The sequence below is a fragment of the Hibiscus syriacus genome, unplaced genomic scaffold (assembly GCF_006381635.1).
Source record: "Hibiscus syriacus cultivar Baekdansim isolate YM2019G1 unplaced genomic scaffold, ASM638163v2 tig00112498_pilon, whole genome shotgun sequence".
In the NCBI taxonomy this organism is placed as follows: Eukaryota; Viridiplantae; Streptophyta; class Magnoliopsida; order Malvales; family Malvaceae; genus Hibiscus; species Hibiscus syriacus.
In genome coordinates, this window is record NW_024063347.1 from 1,062,209 (window position 1) to 1,089,021 (window position 26,813).

The 26,813-nt window shown below is 37.8% G+C and overlaps 2 protein-coding genes across 4 annotated transcripts; both read left to right on the forward strand.

Moving 5' to 3' along the window:
- The first annotated feature begins 550 nt into the window (after positions 1 to 550).
- Positions 551 to 25,407, forward strand: LOC120180694 (E3 ubiquitin-protein ligase UPL2-like). Of its 3 annotated transcripts, XM_039185983.1 has the most exons (18): positions 551 to 810; positions 981 to 1,104; positions 12,386 to 12,481; positions 12,562 to 12,768; positions 12,895 to 19,447; positions 19,558 to 19,824; positions 19,924 to 20,651; positions 20,737 to 21,042; positions 21,121 to 21,325; positions 21,571 to 21,824; positions 21,905 to 22,197; positions 22,511 to 23,636; positions 23,721 to 23,867; positions 24,033 to 24,113; positions 24,207 to 24,432; positions 24,517 to 24,656; positions 24,889 to 24,995; positions 25,171 to 25,407. In XM_039185983.1, exons 2-18 carry the CDS (start codon positions 1,009 to 1,011, stop codon positions 25,271 to 25,273), a joined length of 10,935 nt encoding a protein of 3,644 aa, XP_039041914.1. In that variant the 5' UTR covers positions 551 to 810; positions 981 to 1,008; the 3' UTR covers positions 25,274 to 25,407. The 3 variants fall into 3 exon arrangements, with proteins under 3 accessions (XP_039041914.1, XP_039041912.1, XP_039041913.1); XM_039185981.1 differs by having other exon boundaries at positions 19,558 to 20,651; XM_039185982.1 differs by having other exon boundaries at positions 551 to 773; positions 19,558 to 20,651.
- On the forward strand, positions 2,966 to 3,854 carry LOC120180695 (60S ribosomal protein L7-2-like). Its single transcript, XM_039185984.1, has one exon. The coding sequence runs from the start codon at positions 3,017 to 3,019 to the stop codon at positions 3,746 to 3,748; it is 732 nt and encodes a 243-aa protein (XP_039041915.1). The 5' UTR covers positions 2,966 to 3,016; the 3' UTR covers positions 3,749 to 3,854.
- Positions 25,408 to 26,813: the final 1,406 nt, after the last annotated feature.

The window sequence follows — 26,813 nt, forward strand, 5'->3', positions numbered from 1 at the left end:
AATAAAATAATTTGAACATTTTTTTAAAACAAAAATAAGATGATAATTTATTTTAAATATAAGTTTTAAGAATGAAAATCAACTTAATATTTTTAAATTAAGTGATAAGTAGCTAACTACCCACCTATCTAATTTAACACTTTTTTGTTGAAAATTTTATACTAAATAAAAAATTTAAAAAGATAATGAAAAACAAAAAAAACATCAACTATTGAAAAATTTATTTTTTCAATGAAATGAAAAAAAATTAAATGATTTATTAAACAAGCCCTAATACTAATACACTTAAAAAGAATTTAATTAATTTTGTAAAATAAAAGGAATAAATTGACAAAGAAAGAGGGGTAGAAAGAAAAAAGGCATAGAAAAGCTAGAATGAAAAGTAAAAATAGTAAAATAGAAGGGCCAGAAAGCAAAAACCTAGTTGCAAAAATGACCCTTGCTTTGTAGCGTCAAAGGACTGTGTGTCAGTTGCTCTCTCAATAAAACTTTTACATATTTATATTTCGATCCTTTTACTATTTTTCCTTTCAATTTACGCTTCAGAGACCCTAAAATTTCCCTTTTTCTCTGATCCCTTGGCTTTCGGTTTCTTCTTAAACAAACACACCAAGTAAAGTCACCCACAAAATCAAAACAACCATAGCCTCCGCCCCTCTTATATATCTCCGCTCCCTTTTTTCGCTTTCGGGTGTTTTCTCTTTCTGTTTCATCGTTATCTTCGAAAATCTCTCTCGAATTATCTTGAATTTCATGCTCTATAATTTGGATGTCTAACAATCCATCGATTTTCTCCATCTCCTTTCTCAGGTCCTCTCTCTCGCTCTTTTGGACTATTAGTGTTCTTTATATTTCATGTAATCTAATATCTGATATGTTTTGAATGTTTTCGATTCTTAATCAATCTTTGATGTTCGTAGTTTAGGTCGTGATTTTGTGCTTTATTTATTTATATTTATTTTTTGGGTGTTTCTTTGTAGTTATTGAAAGTAGAGAAGTAGAGGCGAGATGGCGAATATAAGATCGACTTTGCCTTCGAGGCTTCGCCAGCTTTTGTCTGGTGAAACCACCATCACTCCTTATATCAAACTCGACTCTGAGCCCGTAAGTCATTGTTATCGTTATTATTATTTTTAATTTTTACTTGTTTAGTTTTTCCGGAAAAAATGCTTTCGGGTTAGGGTTTATCAGAGTCAACTACTGTTTGGTCGAATCCTTTAGGGTTTTCAATCATTACTCTATTGTCCTAGTAATTAGTATTTTAATAATATGCTTGTTAATTTACGCTTCCTCTGTTAAGTTTTGGTTGTTATGTTGGAATGTTTAGCTCTTAGTTTTAAAAGTTGGAAGGTGCACCTATACGCAAAGAGTCTTCTGGTGCCTAGGTGCAAGGCACAGGACGAAGGGTGCGTTCCTTTCGTAGGCGTGGTGTATTTTTTGTGCTAAAAAGTTTTATAAATCAATTCTGAAACATATCCACATCCACTAACCACTGGTTCACTCCTGAAACACTTAATCTTCTTCCCACACTATGTTCCATCACCATTGCTTGTTCCCTCCTCAAGAGTCAAGATCCATTTATACCATTTACAAAACCTTAACTTCCAAAACACTTCAACAGAAAGTTAGGGTTACACTATAATAAACTAATGATTGCATGTTTAAATCCGAAGAACTTAATGTATAAACTAATATAAGTGGTGTATTTTGATTTTCGAGTTAAGTTAATTATTTTATAATATGTGAATATAGTAATTAATTTTTATTGTAAAGTAAAATAATGGAATCTTTTATTATTTTATTTAAAAAATTATACAATTTTTTGTTTTGTTAATTTTTTCCATCGGATTTTCTCATTATATATTTCTTATTTATCTTTATGTTAAATATATTTTTATCTTAATTGCATTTTTCCCTATTATATTTATTATATTATAGGTTACCTTTATTATATTAGAATATAACAACAAAGAAGGATGAGGGATAAGGTGGCACTATTCTATTTATTATATTAATATATTATATTATGTATTAGCTTTATTTTATTTGAGCAAAAGAACAAAAAAGGGTAAGCAAAAGAACATAATAAGGGTGAGATGCATAAAGCGGTGTTTCACCAAAAAGCTTCAAAAGCTGTGCGCCCGGTGAGCTTTTTGCATGTCGCTCTGGCTTTGCCTTTTGAGACGTTTTTCTATGCGGCTTGCGCCTAGGCGTGCTTTTTTTAAAACTAAGGTTTAGCACTTCAGTGATTCTACTGATTACTTCTCAGCTATTGTGCAGACCTAATAATGTTAGACACCAACATGATTACTTGAAAAATAACTAATACACGAGTGCTTCAAAATCCTTTTAATATGAATTATAAACTTATAAAAATTGATAAAAACATAAGGTACAATATTGGCCGACAGGATTATGTGCGTTTACTCATGAAGATCATTCCTACTGAGTAGGAATATGACGCTTTAAAATTAACTTAAAGATATTTTTTAACAATGAATGCTTGACTAGGAAATTTTTACATGTAGTTTGTCACCAACAGTTCTTATTATGTTCTCACACTATACATTTTCTTTTTGGGATAGAAAGTTATGTTAATAAATTGTGCATTTTATGTTATTTTACGCTTGGCATGAAGTTTTCTTCATGATTCTAAGCTTCCCTTGTTCTTATTGTTGTTTTTGTCAATATATGTATGGATTAACTCGTTTAACAGTTTGTATTCTTCCATTCAATGCTTTCTAAACCATTTCCTAGAGTTTTTAAACAGTTTATATTGATCCATGGTAGTTCTTTGGCAACCTTTTATTCCTGTAACAATTTTTTTTGATAGAAGTAGGAGGCCTCGTTAAAAACCTCCCTCATAGTAGTCCTATTCCCTAAGGAAAAGACCGACTAGCGGAAGGAGGAAAAGAGTACCTCATTATATTATTGATACAAACATATTACATAAGACTTAAACAAACAAACTCTCTTAAGCTGCCGCAGCTGAGATCATACACTCTGTAACAGAGAAATGGGTGAGGAAGCTAAGGCTTTGGTTCCTGAGTCATTGTTGAAGAAGAACAGGAGGAATGAAGAATGGGAGCTTGCCAAAAAGCAGGAGAATGAAGCTGCTAAGAAGAAGAAAGCTGAGAATCGGAAGCTGATTTTCAACAGGGCTAAACAATATGCAAAGGAGTATGAGGCTCAGGAAAAAGAGTTGATTCAGTTGAAGAGGGAGGCAAAATTGAAAGGAGGATTCTATGTTGATCCAGAAGCTAAGCTTTTGTTTATTATTCGAATCCGTGGTATCAATGCCATGCACCCGAGGACACGAAAGATCTTGCAGCTCTTATGTTTGAGACAGATTTTCAATGGTGTTTTTCTTAAAGTTAACAAGGCAACGGTGAACATGCTTCACTTGGTTGAACCTTACGTGACTTACGGATACCCGAACCTCAAGAGTGTTAGGGAATTGATTTACAAAAGAGGCTATGGGAAGTTGAACAAGCAGCGAATTGCTTTGACCGACAATGAAATTGTTGAGCAGGCTCTCGGCAAGTTCAGTATCATCTGTGTCGAAGATCTCATCCACGAGATAATGACTGTGGGACCTCATTTTAAGGAGGCCAACAACTTCCTTTGGCCCTTTCAGCTCAAGGCACCTTTGGGTGGTCTAAAGAAGAAGAGGAACCACTATGTCGAAGGAGGAGATGCCGGCAACCGCGAGAATTACATCAATGAATTAATTAGGAGAATGAATTAAAAAATGAACTTGGGTATTATATTTCTTTTTGGTTTAATTGGATCTGATCTAAATTTCTGTTGGAAGTTAAGAGTTTTGTTTAAGACAACATGGATATTGCTTTGTGCTGCCTTTGTTCTACATTTTGTGACTGGGCTTTCTCAAAAAAAAATAAGACTTAAACAAACATCATATCAACTGTCCTCTAAAAATACATAAAAAACATCTAATCTCACAATCACCCAATCCCCTCCTTTGCTAACTTATCAGCCTCACAATTACAACCCCTAGGTATCAATCTAAGAATAAAATCATTATATGAAACAATAGACGCAATGTCTTTTAGAAGGCTTTTAAAGAAAATAGGTGCTAAAGAAGAAGATTTAATCCATTCCACTGCCGACTTACAATCGGATTCAACAATCAACCTACCCTTCGAACACCATTTTGAAGATATAAATATCTCTAAGCCTTTTTTGATAGCTTTCAATTCTGCTAGAGGGGGAGGGCAAGCACCAACATTCTCTGAAAAAGACAGGAAAGTAGAGCGATTTCAATCTCTTAGAATTACCCCTATACCTCCTACCATTCCATTACCACTAACAGCCCATCAACATTCATCTTAAAGAAATCAACTGGAGGGGGACTCCAACAAAGCGAAAGCGTAGACCGTACTTTAGAAACTGAATGTTTGTCTGCCAGTGAAGGATTTGCTATCAATAAATCAACCTGAATATATACATGAGGATATTTGGCTAGAAACCATTTTGCTAATCTGAATCTGACAATGAAAAAAGCGAGATTCTGTCCAGTTTTGCTCTATCAAAAACAATGTCATTCCTTACTTTCCATATTGACCAAAAAGCAGCCCCCGGAATAAACTTCCATATATACGAACTACCCCTCAAATCAGACCACGAACTAAGAAGGTATGGGGGATCACGAGGCATAGCTAAGGAAATATTCCAGAAGTTGATTATTTTGTTCCAAAGCTCCCACAAAATAGAACAAGAGATGAAAAGATGCTGGACAGTTTCCTCGAACTGATTACAAAACAGACATACTATCTTCTCCTAAGGGAACCCCCTTTTTCTTCAACTCAAATCTGACTGCTAATTTCTGATGAGAAAGTTGCCAAAGGAATGTCTCAACTCTTGGAGGAACTAAACCCAACCAAACCCAATTCTTCCACAAAAAATTATCCTCAGGAAGCAAAGAGATAGACTTCCTACAACCTTTAACCGATAACAACCCATCACCCCTCCCATTCCACATTGAGAAATCATCAACTGAATCGGATAATCTAAAGTTGCTCACCTTTATCATTAAATCCACCCACTGTGTCGCTTCCCAATCACATAAATTTCTCGTTTGTATATTCCATTCCTATCCATTTGAAACAAAACTACCAAAATCAGTCACATAACCCCATTAATTTGTTGAAAGAGCATAAATCCTAGGAAATTGAATTTTCAAAGGAGAGTCCCCTACCCAAATATCATTCCAAAAAAGAATAGATTTACCATTACCAACTTGAAACTTCGTGTGAGATCTAAGGCAAACTCCCACTGAGTCATTCTTCATGAAGTTATTGACAATTTCTCTCCATATCCAAGAATCCTGAGAAGAGGAAACTCGGTTAATTGCCATGGTATTACAACTAACATTGGATTTGCAGCATATCAATTTTTTCCATGCTGACTCCTTTTCATTAGCAAACTTCCAAACCCATTTTCCCAACAAAGCATGATTGATAAGATTCAAGTCAAGAACTCCCAGACCTCCATTACTCAACTGTTTGCAAATATTCTTCCAACTCACCCAGTGAATTCTTTTATTTTCAGCTTCCGATCCCCAAAGAAAATTAGCCATCAAAGAATTGATCTTCTGACTTATTTTACAAGGCATCTTAAAAATAGATAAGAAGAACATGGGTACTGAAGACATAACTGACTTCAAAAGCGCCACTCTTCCAACCATAGATAAACAAGAGGCTTTCCACCCTGCCAACCTTTTGTTGAAATTCTCAATGACCGGTTCCCATAGTGACTCATAATTTTCCCCCCAAGAGGAAGGCCAAGATAAATCGAAGGGAAAGAACCAATTGAACAACCAATGGTCGATGCCCATTCTTGAAGGATGGCATTGTCCACGTTTATACCAAATAGTTTGCTCTTGTTTAAATTTAGATGAAGCCCCGCCATTAAGCTAAAAATCCTCAAAACTCTTCTGACATTTTTAATTTGAGTAAGAGAGGCTTGACAGAAGATAATAAGATCATCAGCAAACTGGAGATGAGACAGTCTAAAAGGATTCCCAAACTTACCATTAAGGCGGAAGTTGATTCTTGTTCTCTGTTCGTGTGGAGGTTCAGGATTTTGTTTTTGATTTTGTCTTTTATGGATTGAGTCAGCTGTGATATTCGGCTTATGGTTTGTTTTTGTGTTGGTTTTCGGGCTATGTTCAGGTGTTAAGGATGGTCAGTCATTTTTGTGACTGTTGTTGTAGCTTAGAAGGTTTTAGTTGTGTTAGTGTTGTCGTGTGGGGCTTTTTCGGTTGTTTGCTTATGTTGGGGGTGGCGACCTGGTTGTATTCTTATGTTTCTTATGGCACTCTTTTTCTCCTTCCGCTGATTAAGGAGCTTGTTCACAAGATCCTTTAATCAAGAAGGAGGTTTTTAATGAGGCCTGCAATTCCTATAAAAAAAAGACCCAATTCAACTGCTTTAGATAAAATCAATGCCTTCATTAGCAATGCAAGCACAATCCAATAACTACTTTCCCGGGATAAAAGCGAATTGGGAAGGGCTAATAACATCTTTGACACAAGATTGTAATCTCTTAGAAAGAACTTTTGAAAGAATTTTATAAAGACTACCCACAAGACTAATCGGCCTGTAGTCTTCTAAACTCTCAGGATTACTTCTCTTTGGAATTAATGTAATAAAAGAATGATTAACCCCATGACTCCACTTCCTTCCTTTATAGAAGTCTAGAAAAAACCTCATAATCAGCTCCTTTAGGCTCAACCAGTATTTCTTGTAAAAACCCATGGTAAAACCATCCGGGCTAGGGGCTTTTGCACTATCGGAGGATGAGATTACTTCCCACACTTGTTCTGAAAAAATCTCTTCAAGAGAAGCACTTTGAGCAGCTGACAATTGTGCAAAAACAAAATTCATAAGCTCTACTTCCAGCTTTGATTTGGTATTATAAGCATCCTTGAAAAATTTATAGACACTGGATTTAATGTCCTCAGGATTCGAGATTTCTTTCCCTTTGAATTTCAAAGAATAAATAGCATTGACTTATTCCTGTTCATAGCATTAAGGTGGAAAAACCTCGTGTTTTTGTCTCCATCTTTGATCCATCTCGCTCTCGACTTCTGAAACCAAATGTTCTCTTCAATCCTCATCAGTCTCCAAAGATCCTTTTTGAATTGTATCAACTGATTCCATTCCCACACAGGTAGAATTTCTCCTTGTGTCTTAATCTCCAAAGCATTAATTTTACCTTCCAACTCTAAAATTGAATCTGCCAACTTTGTGGAAGGATTTTATTTGCTGCAAACACATTGATTGTTTGTCAATGTCAGTCAGTATGGTGTATACTGCCCAAGATTCTTGGATTTGGAAAGGAATAGTAAGAAGCTTCTTGAAGAATGATTCGATCGGTGAGAAGTTAAGATCACATTCTAGGTTCCAACTGGGAAATGGCAAATCACTTTCCCTTGGAATGACATTTGGCTTGATAATAACCTTTGAAAACTCAGTTTCCTAGAATCTTTGCTTTGTCTCCAAATCAATCGGGCATGGTGGTTGACTTTGGTTGTCATGACTCTGACGGTTGGATTTGGAACATCAAAACTAGAAGAAATTTGTGTGATTAGGAATTGGAACAATGGCTAGAACTAATGATAAAATTGAACAACATCCAGCTGACAGAGGTAGTGGATATTTTTTAGCATGGTCAGGGAAAGGCGATGGGTTGTTTTCAGTCAAAAGCTGCAGAAGGACTATAGGTAATGATCAAGTGGAGAACCCTATTTGGAAGAGTTGTGTATGGTCGGGGTTGATGCCTCCAAGAATCCAAACTTTTCTTTGGCAAGCTACTCACCAAAAGCTAGCAGTTAAATCAGAGTTGAAGAACAGGGGAGTTAATTTGTCAGATGGGGATCTTTGTCCGATGTGCAAGCATAGTGAGAATCTGCCCAGCATTTGTTTATCTTCTGCTCAGTGGCTGGGGAGATTTGGAATAAGTTTCTCGAATTTGGGACGTTTCTACAGCTTTACCTTGTGATATTCCTTCCCTCATTAGTGCTTGGCCTGATTTGGTGGCGAAATCATCGATTTGGAAATTCATTCCAGGTGTAGTCCTTTGGTCAATATGAAAACATAGGAATTCAATTGTCTTTGAGAATAAGGTACTAGACTGGTCGTCCCGCTTCTTCATTGTCAGATTTAGATTAGCCAAGTGGTTTTTAGCCAAATATCATCAATCGTCGATTTCGGTGGACTCGTTAATGGCTGACCCTTCTTTAGCAGATGTAATCAAATGCTCAAAGTTTTCGAATAAGGCTGTACAAAAATGGCTCCTTCCACCTGTTGATTTCTATAAATTCAATGTTAATGGTGCTGTTAGAAGAGATGGGTTGGGTGGTGGTATAGGGGGTATTCTTAAAAATTCAAATGGCTCCGTTCTTGCGTCGTTTTCAGAGAGTATTGGACCTGGTCCTCCCCCATTAGCAGAGTTGAAGGCTATCAGAAAAGCTACTCAAATTTTTATTCATCAGTTTGGTCCTAAGGGAAGGTTGATTCTGGAAAATGATTGTAAATCAGCTGTGGATTGGATCCAGTCGCCTAGCCTCGCCCCCTATGTATTTTACTAATTTAATTAAGGAGATCGAGTCTTATGTACTCTCTAGGGCGCTGATAGTGAATTTAATTCCTAGGGGTTGTAATTGGGAGGCTGATAAGTTAGCTAAAGAAGGGATTGATTGATTGTTTATGTTGTTATCCAGGTTGTTCCTGCATCTTTTCAGGGAAGACTCCTTTAATGTCTTGTAAAGGACTACTGTTATATTAATGAAATATTTTTTTTTTGATAGGAAAAGGATGTCTCAATAACAACCTCCCTCAAAGTTGGCTCTTATGAAGAGACAACTAATTGGAGGAGGAAAAAAGACCTCAATTTATTAATTAACCTGAATTACATAAGATACAAAATGCACTCAAACCCTGAATTACATAAGATACACATTACACTCTAACCCTGAAATACATAAGATATAGATTACACTATAACCTTCCTTGATTAAACAGAACATAACTACAATAACAACATGAATAAAAAAAACCATCAGCATATCCCTTCCTTAGCTAGCTTGTCTGCCTCCAAATTACAGCTCATTTAACCATTATGTCCTTGGCAGTAACTAAGGATCCAATTTCTCCTACCATCAAACTAAGAAACACAGGGGCCGAAGAAGGGTTCGAAATCCACTCCACTGCCTTTAAGCAGTCACTCTCTAGAACAAGTCTACCTTTCCCCGCCCATTGAGAACAAAGAAATAAATCAATTCCTTCTTTAATTGCTTTCAACTCCGCATATAATGGGGGACCAGGTCCCACAGCAGTAGAAAAAGTGATCATGATAGATCCATATGAATCTTTCATAATTCCTCCAATTCCACCTCTTAAGCCATCAACATTTACTGCCCCATCCACGTTGAATTTAAAAAAAATATGGTGGAGGAGGCAACCAGCATAGATCTTTCTTCTTAATCGGATAAGTAGCACTTATGTCTGCAAGCGTTGGATCCCCTACCAATAAGTCAGGCAGAATTTTAACTTGAGGAAAATTAGCTAGAAACCATTTTGCTAGTCTAAAACTGGAAATGAAAAACAGTAAAGCACAATCAAGTTCCCAGTTTTCGAACACCACTGAGTTCCTAGCCTTCCATATAGACCACAAAACAACCCCTGGTATAAACTTCCAAATAGAAGACGATGCCATTAGATAAGACCATGAACACAGTAAAGATAGGGGATCTTTGGGCAAGACCGATGATAAATCCCATAACCTTAGAAATCCATTCCACAGCTCCACTGCAACTGGACAAGAAATGAACAGATGTTGAATTGATTCTTCCTCCTTTAGACATAAAGGACACTGAACATTATCCAAGGGAACCCCTCTTTTTTTCAACTCCACTCTAACTGCCACTTTATGATGAGATAACTACCATAAAAATGTTTGAACTCTTGGAGGGACTAGTCCTGACCACACCAATTTACTCCAATGAAAATCCCCTCCAGGTCTGCAAGGTAAAGACAACCTACATGCTTTAACCGAGAACAAACCATCACCTTTCCCTGACCAGGCCAGAAAGTCATCAGCTGATTCAATCAAATAAATATTATCTAACAAAGACATTAACGAAATCCACTGGTTCAGTTCCCAGTCACATAAGTTCCTCCTTAAATGAATATTCCAAACCCAATCACTGTTATCGTAACTACCAAAATTAGCAACATTGCCCAATTTATTAGTAGAAAGAGCAAAAATCCTTGGGAATTGAATTTTTCAGTGTTGAGTTATTAACCCAAACATCATTCCAAAAAGCAATTGACCTACCATTCCCCACTTGCAATTTCGAATTTGACCTCAAGCACTCTCCAATTGTGTCCTTTTTCTCGTAGTTATTCAATATTCCTCTCCAAATCCACGAATCTTTGTGGGTAACAGCCTTGCTAATTGAAAGAGTTGAATTACTGATATTATGTTTACAACAAATCATATCCTTCCAATGTGAATCTTTCTCATTTGCAAACTTCCAAACCCATTTCCCGAGTAACACTCTATTGATCATACTCAAATCTAAAACACCCAAACCACCATTCTCAATAGGGTGACACACCATACCCTAATTAACCCAATGAATACGCCTCTTTCCTGGACCTTCCCCCCATAAAAATTTAGCCATTAAAGAGTTCAGCTTTTGATTAACCTTAGGAGGAATTCTGAAAAGAGATAGGAAGAAAATCGGCAACGAAGATAGCACTTCCTTCACCAAGACCAGTCTTCCAGCCATGGATAGTGTTGCAACTTTCCATCCTGCTAACTTGGAATTAAAGTTCTGGATTATTGGTTCCCACAACAGGTCTGAATTTTTGGTTGAACCAATCGGTAAACCAAGGTAAGTCATAAGAAAAACACCCGCCCCACAACCTGCATCAGAAGCCCACTCTTTTAAAGTAACAGCTTCCAAATTAACACCATACAACTTGCTCTAGGAAAGATTAATGTTCAGCCTTGACATAAGATTGAAAATCCTCAACATTCTCCGAATGTTCAGGATTTGCATAGGGGAATCCCTGCAGAACAGAATTAAATCATCTGCAAATTGCAAATGAGTCAGACGGAAGGAATTTTCAACCCCACCAATGCTAAACCCTTCGAACAACCCACAATTCGCAGCCTTAATCAACATTAAATTCAGTAACTCCCCTACTATATTGAACAACAAGGGAGACAAACTGCAGCCCTGCCTTAAGCCTTTGCCCATTTGAAATTCTTCAGTAGGAGAGCCATTGAGAAGAACTGAGATAGAAGCAGATGAGATGCATCGTTCGATCCATGAAATCCACTTATCTCCAAATCCCATGACTTTCAATAACCTCAATAAAATCAGCCATTCCACCGAATCATAAGCTCTACGGAAATCAACCTTAAAAACAACCCCTTTCCTCCCCTTTTTTCTCCAAAAATCAATAGCTTCATTAGCAACAAAAGCACATTCAATAAGCTGCCTTCCAGGAATAAAGGCGAACTGTGTTGGGCTTACAATGTCTTTGATAACAGAAACAAGCCTTCTAGATAAAACTTTGGAAATAATTTTATACAGGCTTCCAACTAGGCTTATTGGTCTGTAATCTTCAATACCTTCTGGATTACGAGTCTTAGGGATCAAAGTTATAAAAGCATGATTGACCCCATGCTCCCAATTCCTGCCATTGTAAAAATCGTCAAAGAATTTCATAATGTTATGCATTTTGGACATTTGAAAAAGTGCTGCTTATCTCCTTAATAGCATATATTTTCTGTTGCTACATTTGTGTTAGTAAGATTGGTATAATTTATTTATCATTTTCTGTGTGAAATTTGAGCATGTTTAATTAGAAGGCAATTAGGCAGAAAATATTCCGATGTAGTTGTCTTGTAAATATAATTATGATCCACCAGTTAGCCAAATGCTTAGAAAACTTTTTATACATTAAATAAAAGGTATTTTTGAGTTCCCAAACATTAAATAGTTCCATCAGTTTGCTTTACATCATAAATCCTCAATGTCTCTTTAATTTTATACTTTAAAATAAGCTACTTACTTTTTCCTTTATTACTCATATTTTGGTTTGACTCCCACTTCCCTTTAGGGAGTAATGAGTCAACACAATTTATGCACATCATTTGTGGAATATATGCGTGTATGGCCGTTTATATCATGGTTGCTGCTAAACTTGCTTAAATGGAATTTATACTGATTTCAAAGAGCTCGTTGGAATGACTTTTAAAGCTTATTTCTTTGCTCCTTTTTTTTTTCCTTCAAAAAATATATATTTTTCTGGAAAATAACTTTTATATTTACTGACACCTGCAGCCGCCTCAAATTAAAGCATTTATTGATAATGTGATCCAGAGTCCTTTACAGGATATAGCAATACCTCTTTCAGGCTTTCGATGGGAGTACAGTAAGGTGATTTTCTATATTTGTTATCTTTTGTTTATCCTTTATTTTATTTTAAGTCACTCACTTTCTTGTTGCTTTCAATACAGGGGAATTTTCATCATTGGAGGCCACTGTTTCTTCATTTTGATACATATTTCAAGACTTACTTGTCCTGTAGGAATGATCTTCTACTATCAGATAAAATTCTAGAAGATGATAGTCCATTTCCGAAGCATACAGTTCTTCAAATACTACGAGTAATGCAAACAATCTTGGAGAATTGCCACAAAAAGAGTTCATTTGATGGCTTGGAGGTATGCTAAGATGGAGTCAAATTGTTCTTTTAACTACAGTGACTTGCAAGATTGTAAATATATGGGATGCTCTATCAATGTCTTTCAATGTTGTTTTATCTAATACAACTCTCATTCTCCTTTCAGCACTTCAAGCTTCTACTTTCATCCACTGATCCCGAAGTTGTTATAGCTGCATTGGAGACTCTTTCTGCTCTTGTTAAAATAAATCCATCTAAGGTCCATGGTAGTGGTAAGTTGATTGGATGTGGCTCGGTAAACAGTTATCTTCTGTCTCTTGCTCAGGGATGGGGAAGCAAGGAGGAGGGATTGGGCCTGTACTCGTGTGTATTGGTAAATGAGAGATCTCAGGAGGAAGGGCTTAGCTTGTTTCCATCAGACAGAAAAAATGATTGTGATAAGTCTCAACATCGGATTGGGTCTAGCCTTTATTTTGAATTGCATGGGCTCAATTCTCAAAGCACCGAAGAAAGAGTTGGCAATTCATGTTCTACGAGAGTCATACACATTCCAGATCTGCATTTGCGGAAGGAGGATGATCTGTTGATAATGAAGCAGTGTATTGAGCAGTATAATGTACCACCTGAGCTCAGGTTTTCATTGTTAACAAGAATTAGATATGCGCATGCCTTCCGGTCGCCCAGAATATTCAGGCTGTACAGCAGGATTTGCCTTCTTGCATTTATTGTGCTTGTCAAGTCTAGTGATGCTAATGATGAGCTGACATCAATTTTTGCAAATGAACCGGAGTATACAAATGAATTAATCAGGATAGTGCGGTCGGAAGAAACTATTCCGGGAAATATTAGAACTCTTGCAATGCTCGCATTGGGTGCTCAGTTAGCTGCATATTCAGCATCTCATGACCGAGCACGGATTTTGAGTGGATCAAGTATTAGTTTTACTGCAGGGAATCGGATGATCCTCCTGAATGTGCTCCAGAAGGCAGTTTTATCACTCAAAGGTTCCAGTGATCCATCATCTCTCTCTTTTATTGAGGCTCTTCTTCAGTTCTATCTGCTTCATATCACATCATCCTCTGCATCAGGGAGTAATATTAGAGGGTCAGGAATGATTCCAACATTTTTACCTCTCTTGGAGGATTCTGACCCAAATCATATGCATCTTGTATACTTGGCTGTAAAAGCATTACAGAAGCTAATGGAATACAGTAGTTCAGCTGTAACATTGCTTAGAGAACTGGGTGGAGTGGAGCTTTTAGCTCAGAGGCTACAGATAGAAGTGCATAGAGCTATTGGTATAGCGGGTGGAAATGATAGTTCAATGTTCTATGGTGAATGCTCTGGATACAGTGATGACCATTTGTATTCCCAAAAGAGGCTTGTCAAGGTACTTTTGAAGGCTCTTGGCTCCGCTACATATGCCCCTGCAAACTCCACTAGACTGCAAAATACTAATGAAAATTCACTGCCTGGTACATTGTCGCTCATTTTTGGGAATGCAGATAAATTTGGAGGGGATATTTACTGCTCTGCTGTGACTGTTATGAGTGAAATTATCCATAAAGATCCCACATGTCTTCCTGCACTGCTTGATTTGGGTCTTCCGGATGCCTTTTTGTCTTCAGTGTTATCTGGCATACTTCCATCTTCAAAGGCTATAACATGTGTCCCAAATGGCCTTGGTGCCATGTGTCTTAATGCCAAAGGCTTGGAGGCTGTGAAAGAAACTTCAGCATTGCGATTCCTTGTTGACATCTTTACTAGCAAGAAGTATGTGCTGCTGATGAATGAAGCAATCGTTCCTTTTGCTAATGCAGTTGAAGAGCTTTTGCGCCATGTATCTTCATTGAGAAGCAGTGGTGTTGATATCATCATTGAAATTGTAAATAAAATCGATTCCTTTGGGGGCAGTAGTAGTCTCTCTGGGTCATCATCTCTGGAAAAAGTTAATGAGAGCACTGCAATGGAAACTGATTCTGAAGAAAATGGAAATGAAGAGCACTGTTCTGTGGTGGATTCTGTAACTGAAGGAATCAGTGATGAGCAATTTCTTCAATTGTGCATTTTGCATCTGATGGTTTTGCTTCATAGAACTACAGAGAATTCTGAAACATGTCGGCTGTTTGTGGAGAAATCAGGAATTGACTCACTTCTTAAGCTTCTTTTGAGGCCCAGTATTGTAAAATCATCTGAGGGCATGTCTATTGCTTTACATAGCACCATGGTTTTTAAAGGGTTTTCTCAGCATCACTCTGCTCCTCTAGCTCGTGCATTTTGTTCTTCTCTTGGGGAACATTTGAAGAAAGCTTTGAGTGGATTTGGTTCAGCTTCAGGGTCCTTTTTACTGGATCCCAAGTTGAAGCCTGTAGATGGAGTCTTTTCTCCTCTTTTCCTCATTGAGTTCCTTCTATTTCTTGCTGCTTCTAAAGATAATCGCTGGGTTAGTGCTTTGCTTGCTGAACTTGGAAATGAAAGAAAAGATGTTCTGGAAGATCTTGGTTGTGTTCATCGTGAAATTTTATGGCAGATCACTCTCCGTGAAGATGCCAAGCTTGAACTGGATGATGATGGTGCTAGTGCGAGTTCTGCCGAGCCTGATTCACAGCAACAGGAATCCAGTGCAACTGATGTGGAAGATCAAAGGTTGAACTCCTTTAGACGGTTCCTTGATCCATTATTAAGGAGGAGGACACCAGGATGGAGTTCTGAATCCCAGTTCTTTGACCTCATAAACCTTTATCGTGACCTTGGACGAGCTAGTGGCTTTCATCAGAGATTGGGTATTGATGGTTTAAACACTTGGTTTGGAGCTAATCATTCTACTACATCAAATGCTTCTGGAACTGCCAACAAAAAGGATTATTACAAGCAGAGATCTTATCACACCTCTTGCTGTGATATAATGAGGTCCCTTTCTTTCCACATCACCCATTTATTTCAAGAGTTGGGAAAAGTGATGTTACTTCCTTCTCATCGTCGGGATGATACTGTTAATGCATCCCCTGCATCAAAATCTGTTGCCTCTAGTTTTGCCTCTATCGCATTGAGTCACATGAACTTTGGAGGTCATGTAAATTCTTCAGGTTCAGAAGCATCCATATCAACAAAGTGTCGTTACTTTGGTAAGGTTATCGATTTCATTGATGGTGTTCTCCAGGACAGGCCCGATTCTTGTAATGCTATTATATTAAACTGCTTATATGGATGTGGAGTTGTTCAATCAGTTTTGACTACTTTCGAAGCTACCAGCCAATATCTATTTGAAGTTAATAGGGCACCAGCATCTCTAATGGATATGGATGATGGTAATATAAAGCAGGGTGAGAAGGAACTCGGAGATCATGCATGGATTTATGGTGCATTAGCTAGCTGTGGCAAACTTATGGCTCATCTGGTGGCATCTTCTTTTGTTTTGTCTCCATTCACTAAACACCTGCTTGTGCAACCACTTGGAAGGGGAGATGTTCCTTTCCCAAGGGATGCTGAAACTTTTGTAAAGGTGCTTCAATCTATGGTGCTCAAGGCTGTGCTTCCTGTATGGACACATCCACAGTTTACTGATTGCAGTTATGATTTCATCACTGCAGTTATTTCTATCATTAGGCATATTTACTCTGGTGTTGAAGTAAAAGATGTTTCCAGCAGCAATAGTGCTCGTATTACGGGCCCCCCTCCTAATGAAACCACCATAACAACAATTGTAGAGATGGGATTTTCCAGATCTAGGGCAGAAGAAGCTCTGAGGCAAGTTGGATCTAATAGTGTGGAGTTGGCAATGGAGTGGTTATTCTCACATCCAGAGGAAACCCAGGAGGAGGATGAACTTGCTCGTGCACTTGCCATGTCTCTTGGGAACTCAGAGACTGACACAAATTTAGATGTTACAAATGAAAGTAACCAGGAACTTGAAGAAGAGATGGTCCAACTTCCTCCTGTTGAGGAATTATTGTCAACATGTACAAAGCTTCTTCAAATGAAGGAACCTCTAGCTTTCCCTGTTAGAGATCTCCTTGTATTAATATGCTCCCAAAATGATGGTCAATATAGATCCAGTGTCATTTCCTTCATTCTTGACCAAGTGAGAGATTCTACTTCTGAGAACAGAAACAATTCTCTGCTTTCTGCCCTTTTCCATGTTCTTGCTTTAATTCTTTATGAGGATGTGGGGGCACGGGAAATTGCCGCAAAGTCTGGACTGGTAAAACTTGCAACTGATTTACTTTCTGAGTGGGACTCTGGTTCAATAGACAAGAAGGGTCAACCTCCAAAGTGGGTAACGACTGCTTTCCTTGCTCTTGATAGGTTACTTCAGGTGGATAAAAAATTGAATGCTGAAATTGTTGAGCAGTTGAAAAGGGACACTGTTAGTAGTCAGCAGACATCTGTTAGTATTGATGAGTATAAAAATAGTAAGTTGCATTCTTCATTTGCATCTGCAAGACATATCAATCTTCACGAGCAGAAGAGACTGATAGAGATTGCTTGTAGTTGTATAAGCAACCAGTTTCCATCTGAAACAATGCATGCTGTCCTACAGCTATGTGCTACTCTTACCAGAACCCATTCTATTGCCATTTATTTTCTTGATGGTGGGGGTGTAAGTTCACTTCTTTCATTGCCAACAAGTAGTCTTTTTCCTGGGTTTGATAATGTGGCTGCTACCATTATCCGTCATGTCCTTGAAGATCCTCAAACCTTGCAGCAGGCAATGGAAACTGAGATCAAGCACAGTCTTTCGGCTATGGCTAACAGGCATTCAAATGGAAGGGTCAGTCCACGTAATTTCCTTGCGAACCTAAGTTCTGTCATTTCACGTGACCCAGTTATATTTATGCAGTCTGTTAAGTCTCTCTGTCAAGTTGAGATGGTTGGTGAGAGACCCCATGTTGTTCTGATCAAAGACCGTGATAAAGATAAATTCAAGGAAAAAGAAAATGAGAAGGAGAAAGCATCCGACAAAGATAAAGTACAACAAAATGATGGAAAGGGTAATTTGTGCTATGTGAATTCAGCAGGTCCTGGGAATGGGCATGGGAAGTTTAATGATTCAAATTCCAAGTCAGTTAAAATGCATAGAAAGTCTCCTCAAAGCTTTGTAAATGTGATTGAGCTTCTTTTGGATTCAGTTAGTGCATTTGTACCTCCCTTGACAGATGATATCAGAATAGAGGTGCCTGTTGATGCAACATCATCAACCTATATGGAGATTGATGTTTCTGCCAGCAAGGGTAAAAGAAAAGCCATTGCAACTGTGTCAGAGGAGAATGAAGCTTCTGAGCAAGATGTTTCTGCTTCACTTGCAAAGATGGTCTTCATCTTGAAACTTTTGTCTGAGATTCTGTTGATGTACACGTCATCTGTTCATGTGCTGCTCCGGAGAGATGGTGAAATTAGTAGCTGCAGAGCCCCTTATCAGAGGAGCTCAGCTGCTTTATCAAGTTGTGGAATATTTCACCACTTCCTTCACAATTTTATCCCATGTTCCTGGAGTTCAAAGAAGGAAAGGAAAATTGATGGTGACTGGAGGCATAAACTAGCAATCAGGGCCAGTCAATTTCTGGTTGCATCTTGTGTGCGATCTACAGAGGCCAGGAAGAGAGTATTTACTGAGATTAATTGTATTTTCAATGACTTTGTTGATTCCTGTGAAGGTTTCAAATCTCCGAGTAGTGATACGCTGACCTTTGTTGATCTGTTGAATGATATACTAATTGCTCGTACTCCAACTGGCTCATGCATCTCAGCAGAAGCTTCTGCCACATTTATTGATGTTGGTTTGGCTGCATCATTAACACGCATGCTTGAAGTGTTGGATTTGGATCATGCCGAGTCACCTAAAGTCGTAACAGGGATCATCAAAGCTTTGGAACTTGTAACCAAGGAATATGTTCATTCTGCTGATTCTTCTGCTGTCAAAGGTGAGAATTCTGTCAAACCTGCTGATCACAATCAGTCCGGGGGAGAAGATAATATTGCTGATGCATCACATCCCATGGAAATGGCATTTCAGTCCAATCGTGATGCTGTTGCAGCTGATCCTGGAGAACCAGTCAATACTGTCCAAAATTATGGTGGGTCTGAAGCTGTTACAGATGATATGGATCATGACCAGGATCTTAATGGAAGTTTTGGTCCTGCTACTGAAGATGACTATATGCGAGAAACTTCCGAGGATGGAAGGGGTCTTGGAAATGGTATAGAAAATTTGGGGATTCATTTTGAAATCCAGCCCCATGAGCAAGAAAACCTTGATGATGATGATGATGATGAGATGTCTGGAGATGAGGGGGATGACGATGACGATGACGATGACGAAGATGAGGACCATAATGATTTGGAGGAAGATGATGTACATCACCTGTCTCATCCTGATACTGATCAAGATGATCATGAGATTGATGATGATGAATTTGATGATGAAGTATTGGAGGACGATGATGAGGATGACGGTGATGATGAGGGTGGAGTTATTCTAAGGCTAGAGGAGGGTCTCAATGAAATGGATATGTTTGACCAAATTGAGGTGTTTGGCAGAGACAACAGCTTTGCCAATGAAACTCTTCATGTAATGCCAGTTGAAGTTTTTGGCTCTACACGTCATGAACGTACATCTATTTACAGTCCTTTGGGGCGCAGTGGTGAGAATTCAGGCTCTTCAACACATCCTCTTTTAGTGGGACCTTCATCACTGCACTCAGCCTCTACAAGGCAGTCAGGTTTTTATTTTCTGTATTTTAATATATATTTTTGTAATTTACAATTTAATGCCTTGTTAATTTGATATTTTTAACTACCCTCCACCTTTCTCTGTTTTGGTCTTCTCCAGAAAATTCCCGTGATATGATTCATTCAAACAGAAACTCAGACAGCACCTCATCACGGTTGGATACTATTTTCCGCTCTTTAAGGAATGGGCGTAACAACCAGCGTTTGAACTTGTGGGTTGATGAGAGCCAGCAAAGCAGTGGGCCAAGTGCAGCTACTGTTCCACAAGGCCTTGAAGAGCTGCTTGTTTCTCAACTCAGGCGACCTGTCCCTGAGAAATCTTCTGATCACAATACATCTACAATGGAACCTCAGACCCATGGTGAAGGTAGTCAGTTACAGGTATCAAGGCCTGGGGAAAGACCTGAGATTCCTGTTGCAAACAACGAAAGTAGTGAAAATGCTAATGTGGCCCTATCTTCTGTAGCAATTGATAGTTCTCTCCATGCTGATGGGAGACCTGCAGTTACTGCTTCTCTGCCAGGAACAGATGCATCAAACATACATCCACAATCTGTTGAAATGCAATTTGATCAGAATGATGCAGCTGTTCGTGTTATTGAAGCAGTGAGCCAAGAAAGTAGTGGTAGTGGGGCTACTTTAGGGGAAAGCCTGCGCAGCCTTGATGTTGAGATTGGAAGTGCAGATGGCCATGATGATGGTGGAGAAAGGCAAGGTTCTTCTGACAGAATTGCTGATCCACAGGCTGTGCGTGCAAGAAGAACAAATGTGGCTTTTGGGAATTCTACTGCTGTTGGTGGGAGAGATGTACCTCTTCATAGTGTTGCTGAGGTTTCAGAGAATTCTAGTCGAGAAGCAGATCAGGATGGTACAGCTGCTGAGCAGCAAATGAATAGTGATGGTGGTTCTGGATCAATTGATCCTGCATTTTTAGATGCTCTCCCGGAGGAGTTGCGTTGTGAAGTTCTTTCCGCTCGGCAGGGTCCAGTGGTGCAGCCTTCAAATGCTGAACAACAGAATTCTGGGGATATTGATCCTGAATTTCTTGCTGCCCTTCCCCCAGACATACGAGCTGAAGTCCTTGCACAACAGCAAGCACAAAGGGTTCATCAATCTCAAGAACTTGAAGGTCAACCAGTTGAAATGGACACGGTCTCAATAATTGCAACATTTCCTTCTGATTTAAGGGAAGAGGTATGATTCTTGTTATATTGTGGTTAAATCTAAAATGTAAGTTGAATGCCTAAACATTTGTCCTTTTGTTATTTTTTATTCTCAGGTTCTATTAACATCTTCTGATGCTATTCTTGCTAATCTCACACCTGCCCTTGTAGCCGAGGCAAACATGTTGCGCGAGAGATTTGCACATCGCTATCATAATCGTAACTTGTTTGGGATGTACCCTAGGAATCGCAGAGGTGAATCTTCTAGGAGAGGTGAAGGTATTGGATCCAGCTTTGACAGGATGGGGGGAAGCATTGTGTCACGCAGATCTGTTTCTGCCAGGCTAATTGAAGCTGAAGGCACCACTTTAATTGGCCCAGAAGCTCTTCAAGCAATGGTTCGGTTACTTCGCATGGTGCAGGTGCTCCCACAGAAATTTTTTCTTTTTGATGTTTATCTTTGATTTTTATTTATACACTTAACATTTTTGATCTTGCAGCCACTGTATAAAGGTTCATTGCAGAAGCTTCTCTTGAATTTATGTGCCCATAATGAAACCAGAACAGAGCTAGTTAAAATCTTGATGGACATGTTGACGCTTGATATAAGAAAGCGCGTCAGTTTTTCAAATCCAATTGAACCACCGTACAGGCTTTACGGTTGCCGGAATAATGTGATATATTCTCGTCCTCAACATTTTGATGGTGAGATATTATATACACATGATTTGAGTTAATGATCCTCGGTGATTCAACATGGGTGTCATCATAAAATTTCATTTTTCTCATCCATTTTATTAGAACATTTTATCCTTTTGAGGATTGATCTTTTTACTTCTCATTCTCAATGAGTTTAATATCTAGAGAAGTTTTGTGGTTTTGTTCATGATTTAACCTGTAGTATTTGGGTTCAAAGCGATTTCTTTAATCCTGTACTTCTCTCCTTGTAGGAGTTCCACCTTTGGTGTCTAGGCGAGTTCTTGAAACTCTCACTTACTTGACTCGAAACCATCCATATGTTGCTAAGATCTTACTTCAACTTAGATTGCCGTTTCCTACCCTAGAAGAGCTAAGAAATAATGATCAGTCACGTGGAAAAGCATTGATGATTGAGGAGCAAGAGGAAGGAAACATTTCCATTGCATTGCTTTTGAGCCTTCTCCATCAACCCCTGTACTTGAGAAGTATAGCGCATCTTGAGCAGGTGATAAGTGATTACCTTGATAAATTAAACAAATTTTCATCTGTGTTCATTATTTGCTCATTTTTTTTATTTTGCTCCAGTTGCTTAACCTATTGGATGTCATCATTGACCATGCGGAAAGGAAACCTCTTTCATCTGAGAAATTGAAGGCGACTTCCACTGAACAGACACCTGCTTTGCAAATTTCAATGTCTGATGACATCAATGCTGAGAATCCTGATGCTCCTGTGGCTGCTGAATCACCTCTTAAGCCTGTTGATTCATCCACACCCTCAACATCTTGTGCAAGTAAGGAATGTGATGCACAGAGTGTATTGACCAATCTCCCACAAACAGAGCTCCGGCTTTTATGTTCATTGCTTGCACGGGAAGGGTAAGTCTCTTTGTGCCATATATTTTGACAGACGTCTATGTTTCCATCATTTCTCTTATGTTTCAGTTGTAGAAAAGTTGCATAACTTCTGGGTTGAAACTGATGCTGAACACCCCCGCCCTCCCCCCCCCCAAAAAAAAAAAATACTTCACCTGCCTACCCACCACCACACACACCACAGGAAAATAAAATTCAACTTGGAGAATGGATTTTGCAGTTAGCACCTCTTTATGAAATATTTTTTTCTTCGTTAAATCTTGAATATATGTATTTTGTTCTATTTGCTTGGATTCATGTTATGTTTCCTACCCAGTTTGTCAGATAATGCATATAGTCTGGTGGCGGAGGTAATGAAAAAGATGGTTGCTATTGCTCCAAGCCATTGTCATCTTTTTATTTCTGAGCTAGCAGATGCTGTACAAAATTTGATTAAATCTGCCATGGATGAGTTAAAGATGTTCAGTGAAGCTGTGAAGGCTCTACTCAGCACAACATCTTCTGATGGAGCTGCAATATTAAGGGTTTTACAGGCTCTAAGTTCTCTTCTTACCTCAATAACTGAGAAAGAAAAGGATCTTAAGCTGCTTCCTGAAAGAGAGCGTTCTTCTGCCGTTTCTCAGGTGTGGGACATTAATACCGCCTTAGAACCTTTGTGGATAGAGTTGAGCACTTGCATAAGCAAAATTGAGAGCTATTCAGATTCTGCACCAGATTTATTAGCTACACCCAGGACTTCCACATCAAGACAATCTGGTTTAAAACCACCCCTACCTGCAGGCACGCAGAACATCTTACCATATATAGAATCTTTCTTTGTGATGTGCGAGAAATTACATCCTGCACAACCAGGTTATGGTAGTGATTTCGGCATGGCTGTACTTTCTGATGTTGAGGATGTCAGCACCCCATCTGGTGGCCAGCAGAAAACTGCTGCTTCTGTCTCAAAATTTGATGAAAAACATGTTGCCTTTGTGAAGTTCTCAGAGAGGCATAGGAAGTTGTTAAATGCTTTCATCCGCCAGAATCCCGGGCTTCTTGAGAAGTCATTTTCACTCTTGCTGAAGGTTCCTCGCTTTGTTGATTTTGATAATAAACGTGCTCACTTCAGGTCCAAAATAAAGCATCAACAACATGATCATCATCACAGTCCTCTAAGGATATCGGTTAGAAGAGCTTACATACTTGAGGATTCATATAACCAACTACGGATGCGGTCAACTCAAGATTTGAAGGGGAGATTGACCATTCACTTCCAAGGAGAGGAAGGTGTTGATGCTGGTGGGCTTACGAGGGAATGGTACCTGCTGTTGTCCAGGGTTATATTTGACAAAGGTGCATTGCTTTTCACGACAGTGGGCAATGAGTCAACATTCCAGCCTAACCCCAATTCTGTCTACCAAACTGAACATCTTTCATACTTAAAATTTGTTGGGCAAGTTGTTAGTATCTTCTCTTGTTTCCTATTGGATTGACACAATTTTTTCGTTGGAACTTTTCATTCACTTGTAACTGAAATTTTCCAGGTTGGCAAAGCACTTTTTGATGGGCAGCTCTTGGATGTCCACTTTACTCGATCTTTCTACAAGCATATCTTGGGTGCCAAAGTTACATACCATGACATTGAAGCAATTGATCCTGATTACTTCAAAAACTTAAAGTGGATGCTTGAGGTCTGTGATATTCCAAATTTCTACATTTCCACCTTTTTTTCTTAAGTGCAGATCAAGCAATTGAGCTTGTTAGTTAGTTTGCTGGCATTTACCTTTCATGGTTCATTTGAGAGTATGATTTTGCAGCTTTTCTTCCCCCTTACCTTTTTCATTGTTTGTTTTTAGAATGATATTAGTGATGTCCCCGATCTTACATTTAGCGTTGATGCTGATGAGGAGAAGCTAATATTATATGAAAGGACACAGGTACTAATTATTATTCATTGATTCTTTCATGAAGCCCTTTGTGTCAGAACCATTTTCTTGGTTATAAAATCTGCTTTACCATATACGGTGCAGGTGACTGACTATGAACTGATTCCTGGTGGCCGGAACATTAAGGTTACCGAGGAGAATAAACATCAGTACGTTGATTTAGTTGCTGAGCATCGTTTGACCACTGCTATTCGTCCTCAAATAAATGCATTTTTGGAAGGCTTCAATGAATTAATTCCCAGGGAATTGATATCCATTTTTAATGATAAGGAGCTTGAGTTACTGATTAGTGGTCTTCCAGAAATAGATTGTAAGCCAATAAATTTAATGTTAGAATGCTTTATTTTGCCACCATCTTCTGAATTTGACCTGATTTGTGATTTATATTTCCTAGTGGATGATATGAGGGCAAATACTGAGTACTCTGGTTATAGTACCGCATCACCTGTTATACAGTGGTTTTGGGAAGTTGTTCAAGGGTTCAGTAAGGAGGATAAAGCTCGACTTCTACAGTTTGTGACGGGCACCTCCAAGGTAATTCAACACCCGAAATTATCAGATAAATACTATTTGTATTTGTCATTTAAAGTTATCAACTATAGTTTAATCTAAAGGTTGACTATTTAATACTTGAATTAGGATTCAGGTAAAAAGCATGACCTGTCTGTTTCTTTCAAGCTTGTAGAGAGAGATATTAGTTTAGAAGATAACTTTTGTTTCAATAACAGATCTCAAATACTAATTCTCGATATCTGTAATTTTACAGGTGCCTTTAGAAGGTTTTAGTGCACTCCAAGGTATTTCAGGTTCCCAAAAGTTTCAGATACACAAAGCATATGGTAGCTCTAACCACTTGCCTTCTGCTCACACCTGGTAGTTAGTCCTGTCATCTCTATGTTATTTGTCCATATATATATATATATATATATATACTTAGCCCGTAAATTGTTTTCCTTCTTTTTGGGTTTTTGGCCCCTATCGGTTAATGATTTCCTTCTTTGCAATTTACATTGTGATACTTACGGACCTTTGTTTGTGATTAATGCAGTTTCAATCAATTGGATTTACCCGAGTATCCATCAAAGGAACATCTAGAAGAGAGATTGTTGCTCGCAATTCACGAAGCCAATGAAGGGTTCGGATTTGGTTAAGATAATTAGAGTTATAATGTAGATAACATCTGAAGATTGGGATCTTGTTGGGTATAAAAGGGACTTGAGAGCTGACTTTTGAACTGATACATGTTTATATTTTCTATACATCAACTATTTGGATGGCTCTGGCAGTTTTAAATTCGCCATCATTTCTCTCTTTCAGGTTTTGTCAAGAAAAAACGAAGATCCAAGAGGCTCTCTTAATTTTTGATATAAACTTGAAAAATGTTAAACGCCGAAGTGATTGGAAAAAATTTAATATTGGGGAATGATTTGGTCTAAAATGATCTTATATCAAGCTTTGACCTGCCTGATTGATGGGTAGTTTAGTATGAAAAACTATAATTGTAGAATGTGAAATTGAATTATCGGTTCAACTATGTTTTAACAAAATAAAATTTCATTAATAAGAATGAAGTACAATAAGCAATACATACATGTGAGATTTCGTACAAATTAAGGAAAAGAGCACAAACTTCAATATTAGAAGAGTTTAACATGAAATAGTGAGACATTACGCAGATCAATTGTAAATGGCTGCATCTTAACCTCAAAATAGTGAGGAATAAAAATGGGACACACAATGAGATCGAAGTCCGCATTTACTACGACTACGATATATCTTTCATAGTTTCTTTCTTTCTTTCTTTGTTAAGTGTTTCAATAGATTTGGCAATATTTTCATTCTGATATACCCTAAAGATGTCAGACTGCAACGAAATAAAAACAAAATTTAATCGTATTAATTTAAATATAACATTAAAATTTATAATAAAATCAACAATAAAGAGATTTTGAAGTGCTATGATAGGGATTTGCATTTATTTTCCCATTTTATGCATTTCTTAAATAGTATTTTGTTGGTTGTTTATAAAACAAGTGTAAGAATCCTCTAAGACAAAAGAGAGAGAAAAGGTGACGGGAAAATGGTGAAAGAGTTTTTATTATTAGAAATAGAGGTAGTGCACCATTTCCATAATTTTTATAAATATGATATTTGATTGATTGTATTTAGTTATAGTGGTCCTTATAACTTAATTTATAGATGAATTGATTAGACAAGACTAAAATTTTAACTTTATTAGCAATATATTAATAAATGACCTTAATGACAATATAAAACTCTTTAGTCTTGTCTTACACAATATAAAACTCTTTAGTTTTACACATATTTAAGATCATTGAATGAGTGAAAATAGATGGTTGAGATTGACTCCTTGTTTATTTTTTTTTCCTATTAATATCTTCTCATTTCCTACTATTAATCTCAATATTCTATTTTTACTCATCCAACGGTCGTAAATATGTTTAAACTAAAAGAATGGTACATTATGTAATATGATCCTATCCTATATAATATATATGTAAATGGTAGTGACATTGTTGTAATGTATGACTATAGGAAATACTATTAATATTAATATTAATATACAACCTTAATGATGGTTGTATTATATGTAACATTAGTGACACAAATTAATTATTTGAATACTTGATATTATTATTATTATTATGTTGTTGTTGTTGTTGTTGTTAT